The sequence below is a fragment of the Poecilia reticulata genome, linkage group LG8, assembly GCF_000633615.1.
Source record: "Poecilia reticulata strain Guanapo linkage group LG8, Guppy_female_1.0+MT, whole genome shotgun sequence".
Lineage (NCBI taxonomy): Eukaryota > Metazoa > Chordata > Actinopteri > Cyprinodontiformes > Poeciliidae > Poecilia > Poecilia reticulata.
The window spans coordinates 6,356,627-6,367,863 of NC_024338.1; the positions used below are offsets into that span (position 1 = coordinate 6,356,627).

At 40.6% G+C, this 11,237-nt stretch overlaps 1 protein-coding gene across 6 annotated transcripts in view; it reads left to right on the plus strand.

The window, feature by feature from the left end:
- Positions 1–11,237, plus strand: part of LOC103468356 (serine/threonine-protein kinase N1-like) — a 47,122-nt gene that overhangs the window by 30,074 nt on the left and 5,811 nt on the right. For all 6 annotated transcript variants that reach the window (XM_008415383.2, XM_008415385.2, XM_008415384.2 and 3 more), the window contains 10 exons: positions 2,312–2,457; positions 3,609–3,822; positions 3,909–4,103; positions 6,575–6,684; positions 6,772–6,915; positions 7,005–7,080; positions 7,729–7,870; positions 7,969–8,059; positions 9,759–9,850; positions 10,894–10,966. In XM_008415383.2, coding sequence (XP_008413605.1) covers positions 2,312–2,457; positions 3,609–3,822; positions 3,909–4,103; positions 6,575–6,684; positions 6,772–6,915; positions 7,005–7,080; positions 7,729–7,870; positions 7,969–8,059; positions 9,759–9,850; positions 10,894–10,966 — 1,283 coding nt within the window. The remainder of the gene's footprint in view (positions 1–2,311; positions 2,458–3,608; positions 3,823–3,908; positions 4,104–6,574; positions 6,685–6,771; positions 6,916–7,004; positions 7,081–7,728; positions 7,871–7,968; positions 8,060–9,758; positions 9,851–10,893; positions 10,967–11,237) is intronic.

Sequence of the window (11,237 nt, forward strand, 5' to 3'; positions counted from 1 at the left end):
TATATATATATATATTCACATTGTCCATTACGGCCTTCTTAGGTTAGAGCCTTATTGATGTTCCTCCATCCGCTTGATGTTGCCCAACAACTAAAAGCCATGCCTCATTTAGCTGCGGCTGGAGAGAGGAGGCAGGGCAGGTGCAGGGGGCCAGGAAGGGAGTCTGTCTCCCAGATGGCAGCAGAAAGGGCTGCAGGGAAGGAGGAGAGAAGGAGGCGCATTCAAAGGCTTCTTGTGGGGATATTTGGGGTTTTCATCCATTTAGCTCCTTAAAGTTCCTTAAAGGAATCAATGTTTGAGCATACATTTGTGAAAACATATGCCATCTTACACTTTAATTTACGCAGAACAACAGATCCGACTCAAATTGTTTTTGAACATTCTGGCTTTGAGATCTGCATTTCCAAAGTAGGTTTCTTTAGTTTTCAAAGGATGCGGGTGAGTCAGTGTACCGGGTGCAGTTTGTGACATTATAATTGAAAATTAGCAGCAATAATTTGGGTTATTTTGCCCGTCAAAAAGAGACAAGAAAGTCAGTTTGGATCTAAGCATTTAATTAACAAACTAAATATTTAGCTTACAAACTAAATATATAGTTTCACATTAAACATTTAGGTTTTAAGCAAAATATTTTACAGAATAAATGTCTAGCTCCATGCAACATATTTAGTTAGCAAACAAAATATTTTGTTCGAAACTAAATACTTTGCTCTGAGCAAATAAATGTTTAGTTTGGATCACAATATTGCCTAACTAATTATTTAGTTAATAATTACTAAATTACCAAGTAATTAGCCAACTAAGCAACTAGTTAGCTAATTATTTAGCTAACTAATTATTTAGTTAGCTAAGTAAGTAAGTAGTTTTTGAGCTAAATATTGTGTTCCTAAATAGCCAAGCTAAAYAGCTAAATATTTCCACTAAATTTATCTTCCAACTAAATGTTTAACTCCAAACTAAATATTTAGTTTAGAGATAAATATTTAGCTTGCTAACTAAATTGCTGCTAATTTTTGACTAAATATTGGTCAACTAAATATTTACAGTAATATTTATTTACCGTATTTTCTGCACTATAAGGCGCACCTAAAAACCTTCAATTTCCTCAAAAGCCGACAGTGCGCCTTATAATCCGGTGCGCCTTATATATGGACCAATATTGAGCCACAACAGGTCTAGCAACTACGGTAAGCAGCCGCCGACTTCATTTTCCCCCGTTTTAGAAGAAGTGCGTGGTGCATGCTGGGATAGTTGTCAGAACGCTGGTTTGTTAATAAAGTTTGATAATACATTTAAAGCCAGGGGGGCGAAGGGGCGGGTGAAGAGAGACAGAGACTGCGGCGGCAGCGTGTCGGTTGGTCTGTGTTACCCAGAAAGCAGTTGGGCACAATATGCAACACCAACACCGTGAGTGAAACAATGACTGAGGCAGACTGCTATATAAAGTACTTGGGGACCACTTTTTTATAAATGTGAATGTGTAATAATAGAGTACGGAACAAATTGGCAACCCAAACTGAAGTGTCTTTTCTATGTGCCTTATAATGCGGTGCGCCTTATATATGAAAAAAGTTTTAAAATAGGCCATTTGTTGAAGGTGCGCCTTATAATCCGGTGCACCTTATAGTGCGGAAAATACAGTAGTTTGAAGTCAAATGTTTAGTTACTAAAGCAAATGCATGACTTATTTAACTTGCTAACTTTACTTGGAGCTAAATATTTAGTTTATTTTGATTACGGTCCTAAATAAACATTCAGTTTGAAACTGGCATTTACAAATAAACAAATAGCATGGTGAAAATATCAACACCCTTTTCTTTTTCTTTTATGACAGGCTAACCAACCCAAATTATTTCTGCTAATTTTTGACTGTGTAACTTTACAAACAGCTCCCCCTACCTGTGTATGCATGTTGTTGCAGCTGGCTGACTTGTAAGTAATCTGGTCTGTTGATGTGTTTCAAAATCAGAGCAGCTCTAAACAAAATAGGAGCGGTGAGGGAAAGGAAGCTTGTTGGTGCATCAAAGAAGAAGTCACATTGGAAAACTTGAATATGTAACAAAAATGAAGAAATATAAAAAACAGAGAAGCAATCAACTCAAGGATCTATTAGAGACGCACCAATTATACTATTTTGAAACAAACACAATGATTATTTAGCGCTGTTTTTGCCAGCCTTCAATGTTTAGAAAAATGCAACAGCGCAGTGGCACATTTCTGCGGCTTGGTTTCTTTTTGTGAATCCCCACCGCATGTACCCATGTGTGATGTCGACCACATGCCTTCCTGACCCTGGACCCATGTCTCCCAGGCAAGCCGGACCTGTGCGGGGCGGAGCTGCGCGTTGAGGAGCTCTGGCACCACTATCGCGTGGAGCACGCCATGGCTGAGGGAGCCAAGAACATGCTGCGGCTGCTGGGGGCGGGGAAGGTCCAGGACAAGAAGGCCATCGCTGAGGTGAAACGGCAACAACCACAGAGTGCCAAGTCAAATAAAAAATCAATTTTTTTCACGTCCGATACCGATACAAATATCTGAGGTTTAGTATCGACCGATACCGATCTGATACAGAAAAACTTGACTTGAATTGACTTCAAACAGTTCTTAAAATGTACGGAATTACAAATTTATTTGATAGCTCTGCACCAGTACAGCACTCTGAAAAACACAAATACCTTCTTAAGCTTGGTCAAACGTGTAAAAACAGAAACTTTAATTTGTTCAATCAGTGCAGTAAGAAGTAGAACTGCCAATGGAAAATAAATTCATTGGCTAGTCAATAAAAACATTTAATAGGTCTATCATATAAATCAATTAATTGCGTGATAAATTAAAACAAACTCAATAATTTCCATTGGCATGATTTATCATTTATCTTTTTTTTCTGTCTGTCTACCAAAGACTGGATAATAAAAGTCTTCAGTCTGGTGCTTTGGTCTGAACTAGACTTTATTTGAAGGACAATTTTATTTACAAATACTTCATTTTCCTTACACCCTTGTCCCTTAGTGGGGACAAGGGTGTAAGGAGGGGTGCTGGTGCCCATCTCCAGCTAACGTTCCGGGCGAGATGCGGGGTCACCCTGGACAGGTCGCCAGTCTGTCGCAGGGCAACACAGAGACAGACACGTAGGGACAATTTAGACAGACCAATTAACCTGACAGTCATGTTTTTGGACTGTGGGAGGAAACCGGAGTACCCGGAGAAAACCCACGCATGCACAGGGAGAACATGCAAACTCCATGTAGAAAAACCGGGGCAACAGTTCTACCAACTGCGCCACTGTGCAGCCTACAAATTCTTCAAAATTCATTTTATTTGTTGTTTTGTTCATTTGTTTTGGATATTTAAAATGTCTTCCAGTTCCAGTGTTAAATGTTCATTAAAATGTAAAGTGTTTTAGAATGCATTCTTGCATTATTACTTCTACCATTACCGTTAAATTACTTAAGAATGATTTAGAGCAGTGGTTCTTAACCTTTTTTGAGGTACCGAACCCCCCAGTTTCATATGCGCATTCACCGAACCCTTCTTGTTTATTAGCACCGGCTCTCGAAGCTCAAACTCGAACATTGAGGTCATTTCTCATTTTCTCTGCCGCTCTACAGGCCCAGTGCGGTCTGAGTGAGTCGTCCCAGCGTCTGGACCTGCTGCGCTGCTCCCTGGAGCAGCGGCTCCAGGAGCTCCCGGAGGATCATCCCAAGGCCTGCCTCATCAAGGAGGAGCTGGTGCTGGCCTCGTCCTCGGCGTTCAGCTCCCAGCAGAGCACCCCGTATGTGCACAACCAGTACAGCACTCTGAGCAAGCCGTCGCCGCTCACAGGTACAGGCGCCGACGGGACGCCTCGCTTCATTCCTCGTGTTTCTGGAAGCGGACGTGTTTATCAGACGCCCCTGGTCTCTCTCCAGGCACTCTGCAGGTACGCCTCCTCGGCTGCGTGGGGCTGCTGGACGTCGTTCCGGGACGGAGCCGAGGGAGCCAGGTGGCTCTTCCGTCTTTCTCCCAGACGGACGGGCGCTCCTCTTTTAAGCTGATCGGCCTCTACAGCCGCAGCACCAGCAGCATGAGCCTCAAGCTCCCCAGCAAGAACGACGAGCTCTCCTGTAAGGGTCCTGTTAAAGCCCAGTTTTTCAAACCGCTTTTCGTTAATGCCAGCTACGCCAGGAAGGCATAGCAGGAACTGTATTTGCTACCCAACAAATGAAAATAACTTTAGTTTCAACTTTGAAAAGTGCAGTTACAGTAAGATGAAGGCCTGCTATTAAACAAACAGAGTTAGAGTGGAGAAAATAAGTATTTGATCACATTTTTTAAAGTTCTCCTACTTACAAAGAATAATAAGTACCGTCACTTTTATCACAGCCACACCTCATCTGTGTGACAGACATGAATCAAATAGAAAACCTTTTAAGAGAGCTGAAACTCTGTGTTGCCTAGCAACCGCTCCAAAAACTTGAAAGGTCTGGTGACGATCTGTATGGAGGAGCGGACCAACCAAAACCTGGTCCAGAACTACAGGAAACATCATGTGACTGTAAACAAAGGTTTCTGTTCCCAGTTACAAGGTTCTGCTTTTCTACTGAGCCTAATATTTATTTCATGTGATAAAATGCAAGTTAATTATTTTTAAAATCATGCAACATGATTTCTAGACTTTGCTTTCAGATTCTGTCTCTCACAGTTGAGGTGTACCTGCGATGAAAATTACAGAGCGCTCCGTTCTTTGTAAGGAAACTTGACAAATTGGCGCCATATGAAATAATTACTCCCTTGTCCCTTGTGAATACGTGTAAAAAGCCTTCAGACAAACTGAGCTTTATTGTTCCAGGTTTTTAGTGGAAATTACAGACATCAAAACTTCTGGCACCTCTACTGTTGCTGACAGGGCAGCGTGATTTCTTCTCTTAGTGAAATCACAAAATCTCCTGTTTTCAGCTCAGCCTGGAAGAAGTTTGACCATTTTAATTTCTGTCTTGATTTGGTCGTATGTTCTTGTTTTTTTTTATTTTGAAATAGCTAATGATGATCCGTTATAAGTTCAGTTTTCTGATTTATATTTACATGTTTCTACATTTCAAAACATTCTGAGTTTTGGGGAAAAGAAGCAGGCCTTATTGGCTTTCCCAGGGGTGTTTGTTGTAAAAACCTAAATCTAGACTCGTCTGAGCAAGGCAAGCAGTTCCTGTTAAAGCTCCAGAGTTTAGAAAACTCTACGTGTTTGTGTTTGTGATGGTAGAAGAGAGAACGCCTCTATTATTATTAATCACTCCCTTATATATCCTGCTCACTKCGCATGGTGGTAAAACAAATATGGGTCTTTGGTCCTGCTAGCGCTAATGGCTAAAACAAAAAGGTCACTTGGTCACATCATACTTGTTCCCCAGAAACAAAACRATCACTAAATAGAAGATCCTAGAAATTCTAAACTGCTTTAAAAATATATAGTATTTATACTTGAYGTGTTTAAAAATTATTTCAAAAAAGAATAACTTGTTCACCAATGATTTATTAGCACCAATTATTTCTTAACATGGGCTTTCCTCCCCCATTGAATTAACTTAGAAGTTTAATTTTTTTCATTTTTAATRTTYGAGTTCATCCTGCTGCAATAAATAAGGCTTTTTAAAAACATTTTTCTCGGGGATAGCAATAAAAAGCACTGTAACTGAGACACGTTTATGGSAGGGACGAAACAAGAACAGCTGAGAAAAAAAAMCCCTGAAGAGACAAAAATCTTCACAAACGACCAAAATCTGAATTAGGACTGAAGCRATTAATCGGATTAATCCCAATGAATCGATTATTCAAATAATCGTCAGCTAATTTGGCAATTGCTTAATTGTTAACTGGAGTATACTCAAAAAAGACCATTCATTAGCTGACAGAGCAACACATTTAGAGCAACAATTAATTAAGCCAAAACTGTGCAAAGAATACATTCATTTTGTATTTAAGGTTAAAAAAAAWCCTTTATCTGTAAATTTGTTCTACCCTGGACTCTCTGTTKTAGCTTCATCTAGTTCAAATTCTTTAAAAAAATAAATAAATCCCATTTGCCTCCTTTTCCTATCTAGTTATTAAATAAGTCATCAATAGATCAGCCCAATACTAYACTCTAACTAAAAAAAATATCTATTTTTTTTTAGTTAGAGATGCATCCTTTGCTATAAATGTTCACTGAAGGAATGATATGTTGTTGCATTTTTGGCAAAATAATTATTTTGTCATCATAAAAGGAGTTGAGTAATTTGTGTATTTGTATTTTCTATATACATTTCTAATACTGTGTAAAATAAGCTCAAGTGATTCAAAGAAAAATCTGCAGAATGTCCCAGTTATTTTATCCRCTTAATCGATTAATCGTCAGAATGATTGATAGAATAACTATATTACTAAAATAATCATTAGTTGTTGGTTTAATCTGAACAAGGAAGGCCTCAATCAACTTATACACGTTTGATGGATCAAACAAAGATTAATATGAGGACTCATCCTCCTGCAAAATATGCCTGGTAGGTTAAAGAAAACTCTAGAAGAACTCGTGTCTGTTTTTGTTTTCCTGCTTGGTTTTCAGCGGAGGTGAGCGCAGTGCTGAAGCTGGAGAACACCATGGTGGGCCAGACGCCCTGGAGAACGGTGGGGGAGCAGGCCTGGGACCACACCTTCACCGTAGAACTGGAGCGAGTAAGACTTTGTTAGAGACATGCTGGAAATGCGTAATTATAAGGAGATTTTTTTTTTCTAAAAAAAAATGTCATGTCCTGGCTTTAGTCTCGGGAGATGGAGATAGCCGTGTACTGGAGAGATTATCGCTCGCTGTGCGCCCTGAAGTACCTGAAGCTGGAGGAGTTCCTGGACAACCAGAGGCACCAGGTCCAGCTAGAGCTGGAGCCACAGGGGCTGCTGCTGGCCGAGGTRGGGCTCCGCTCAGCGGCGCGTGACCAAATATTGGGAAACAACGGTGGGGTTKAACTGACTGTAACACAGAAACGTCTGGCTTTCAGGTGACCTTCTTCAACCCGGTCATAGAGCGAGGCCGCCGACTGCAGAGGCAGAAGAAGGTCTTCTCCAAGCATCATGGTGGGTTCACTTCCAGACTGGACACTGCAACATTTTCATTCTTAAGCTAAATGTTCCACAGAGGAACCTTGGAAAAAAAATACCAGGAATTCCAGCAAACAGGAAGTTGATTCTTGTCAGACTTGMATTTTTTAGGTTCCACCAGCTGACAGAGGAGTTCTTGTCCTCAATAAGTCAATTGCTTCTGTCCGTTCTGAGCAAAGACATTCACTTTCTGGTCCACAGTGTGCATCTAGGATCTTGTTCTTCCAACCATGATCCGTATTTTGTGAGGTTTTAGATGGTAAATTTAGGGCTCTTGATTTGTGAATTAGACCTAATGTAGACTATAGTTTAGATCTGGTCTGAAAGTGGTTTTAGGTGAAACTTAGATGTAAATCGTGCAAAAAGCATAACCCGATTTATGCTTGATTTAAAGGTTTTATAATCCAGAAGGATTGAGCAAAGCTGCTGCTCATAGAATCTTTTATTATTATTATTATTATTATTTCTCTGAGAGGGATTATGAACATTTCTGAAAAATCAGATGCAGGAAGCACGGCAGCCTCGCTGGGGTTGGCTCTTTAAATCCGTGAGAGGCCGATCGCACCGTACGCTGATGACGTTTGGCTGTTTCTGACTCGCGTCTCGTTGCGYGTTGCGTTTCAGGYAAAGCCTTCCTGCGTGCCCGTCAGATGAACGTGGACATCGCCACCTGGGTCCGCCTGCTGAGGAACGCCATCCCCACTGGGAGCAACACGGCCGCATACGCACCCAGCTTCTCCAGCAGCACGATCACACACACCACGGGGTACGGAAATGACTATCCTGAGGCTAGGTCTGGTAATCTGAAGAATGTTTCTGAAGGAAAGTCAAAGGAGTTCACACACATTTTTGTGTTTTGTGCAGAGAAATCTCAGTGGAGAAGTTGAATCTGGACAGCGATTCTTCTCCGAAAGCAGAGACGAGGAAAGATGTGGTAGACACTCCAGCGTCCCTGGTAAGTTGAGATGAATAGCAGCTACAGTGAAAAACAAAGCAGGCAGAGGTTACATGTAAAACCCTAAAGCTTGGTTTAGCATGTAAGCATTGGCCTATTGTCGATCTCCCTAATCTAAGGAAATAAGGACAGATTTATCGGTACAACCCTAAATATAAAGGGGTCCTCCAAATTAACAACAATCCCAAAAAGACGGTTCAGAAACCATTTTGAAATCTGGCTAGCATAAACTTTCTGGAACAGAACCAACCTGCGTAATCAACTCTTCATCCAGWTTCATGACAGAAACTTGTTTATAACTAAATGTATAAAAGGTATATGTTTGAGGTAGGTATGCACAGTTAGCTGACTAAGGATTATGGGGTGTTTGACTGAAACTGAGAGGCAATGTGGGTAGTGTGTCGAAAAGTGTAGGGAGATATATGTACAATTTCGGTAAATATCAGTTATCGGACTTGTCAGTCCAAATTTTTATATTGGTGCATCTCTACTTTGAGRTGTGCCTCTCTAATAGACATCTAATCTAATATTTGTGTCGACACCTGGAGGGCAAAAAACAGCACGCTGAGGATGACTACCATTAGTTCTAGCTACCAAGTCATCAACACAAGGTGCTAAATCTTAAATGTACGTATGATGTATAAAACAAAAGTGACTCAATGCTTTGCTACGAATTGTCAGCAAATRGACAACAAGATTGGGAAAAAGTTTTAATTAAAACAAAATGGCAAGTAGGTCAGGTATGCTAGCGTGACTTTGACAAATGTGACATGTAGACGTGCTGCAGAATTCTGTGAGTTTTGTTGAAATTAATCTGAGGGGCACTCTTTTAATAGACTGTAAATTGCGAAAATAACATGGTGGATATTGAAAGTTCCAGTTGTTATGGATAAATGGGATAATATATTTACTCACAGGACATTTAAAGAAYTGCRTACAATGAAAATAAGCAAAAATATCCAATCTAGAAAGAGTTAATAAGTGATTGTTTATGTTCAGACAATCACTTATTGATCGTTGCATCRAATGAAAACATCAAGCCTGAAAACTTAACGGACTGAACGTTTTGTTCTTTGTGGGAAATGTTTGCGTGTTTTCTGGCGTTGAATCCCGAAACATTAGTGACGTTGTTGTCAGTTAGTTGCTAAGGCAATGAGAATGTGTAGCCTAGCTGATACGGAGTGAGAAAAAAAGAATAGGTGTGGTTTGGAGTTGTTCTTCAATGTTTTTCTGTGTTATTTTCCCTTTCCTGTGGTGCACTGCACTAAATAAATAACACCGACGTCTCCAGGTTTCATTTCAATACAACTGCTCTACTGCGGTAGGTTAAAAAAAAAAAAAAAGTCTTTTTGCCTTCCAGAGTTGTGTKCATGCACGAAATTTCCATATATAAACAATAACCTGCAATGTGTTTGCGTACATAATGTGTGTCCAACATGCTTGGACACATCACAGCCGTGCTTCTGCTAATGAGCGCCAGAGAGGCCGAAACGGAGGGGCTCAAGTGGAGTCGGGCCTTCGACAGATGGTGCGTTCAGTGGGGCTGAAGCGCTACAGGATTAATTACGCTGATGTTTTTTTTAAGACAACTAATTAACTAGGAGGAAGGAGGGAAGAAGCGAGGAGGACAGGAGCAATCTGCCATTTCATCTTTACCTCCTTTTCACTTTCACCCCGCTCTGTTTCTCCGTCCGGACAGGAGCAGACGGCCGTCATTGAGGCCCCTCCCACCCCCGACGTCCCTGCTCAGCAGCAGCCAACCAGATCGCAGTCCCAGAACTCTTTGCGCAGGTGCAGACACACAACAAGAAYCCTCCCCTCTTATCCAGCGTGTCTTTCTCACCTCACATCCACTCATGATCAAAACACACTCCCGAACATGAGACTTTGCAATATGGCYGCCTCAGCGTGAGATCAGGAAACTGCCTACTGGCTCAGTGTGAGCCTGTGTCAGGCTGCAACACCTGTTAATAGGGCCGAGTCATCAGTGATGAGGATTATTGCACATGTTGCCCCGGAGTGAGGAGCACTTGGCTACTTTGAAMTCCAAAATAAGGATTTTAGGAGTAAAACAGCTTCTGAATTTTTCAGTAATAATGGATTGTACTAAATAATCCCATGATTAAGACTTATAGCTACATTTAGAGCGTCTTTCCCCTCCATCAAAGCCATTTATTTTTGGATTAATGAGATAATTTGAATGAATGAGTTCCAACATTTAATTTCCATTTGATATCAATAAAGTAGGTTTGACCTGAATTGAAATAAAGTTATTCTAGCGATTGATTCGGTCCTACATTTAAATATGTGAACTGAGTCTGGAAAAGTTTCCTCCTATTTCTAGACTTTAGTCCATATCCTGCTCACTGAAGGTTTTCTCCATCCATCCATCCAGTTTATATTCAAAAAAGTTTGGAAATTAGACTTCTGTGGTTTTGGGGGGGGCAGGGGGGGTCAAATCTGGAAAAATATAGAAGATGAAAATAGAATATGGAAAATATGTTTATTATTTCCAGACTATTACCTATTGACTGTAGAACTTGCATCCATCCATTCATTCATTCAATACTTTGCCAAATGATAGATCTTTGATGTGTTCCCCAACCCTGGTCCTCAAGACACACTGACCTGCATGTTTTAGGTATTTCCTTGCTTCAGCCCAGCTGATTTCAATCGATGACTGACTAACAGGCGATTGTTGAACTGCAATCAGCTGAATCGGGCACATTAAATYAAGGAAACCTCTAAAACATGTAGGACAGTGTGCCTTGAGGACCAGGGAACCCTGGTTTTAGAAAACGGGACTTGAATCTGTTTGATGTTGTTTCCCTCAGAGCCAGCAGAGGGCCTCTGTGTCTGCAGGACTTCAAGTTGATCGCAGTTCTTGGCAGGGGCCACTTTGGGAAGGTAGTGCTGAACAGTTATAGTTTCTTATTTTTTTCTGAAATGAAGAAAAAAATATGTTTTTTTCTTATTTCAAGCAGGGTTTCCCCCAGAAAACTTGCTAAGCCCGGTGGTCGAGGCGGTCCACCCTGTTTTTGTATTAAAAGATGCTAAGTAGACAATAAAAGTAAAAATATCAGATATGTTATGGGAAAACATTGTCAGTGAACTGCTATATAAACCCACAACTAGTCTTAAAAACAACTAATCAAAAAATACAATTAAAATAAATATC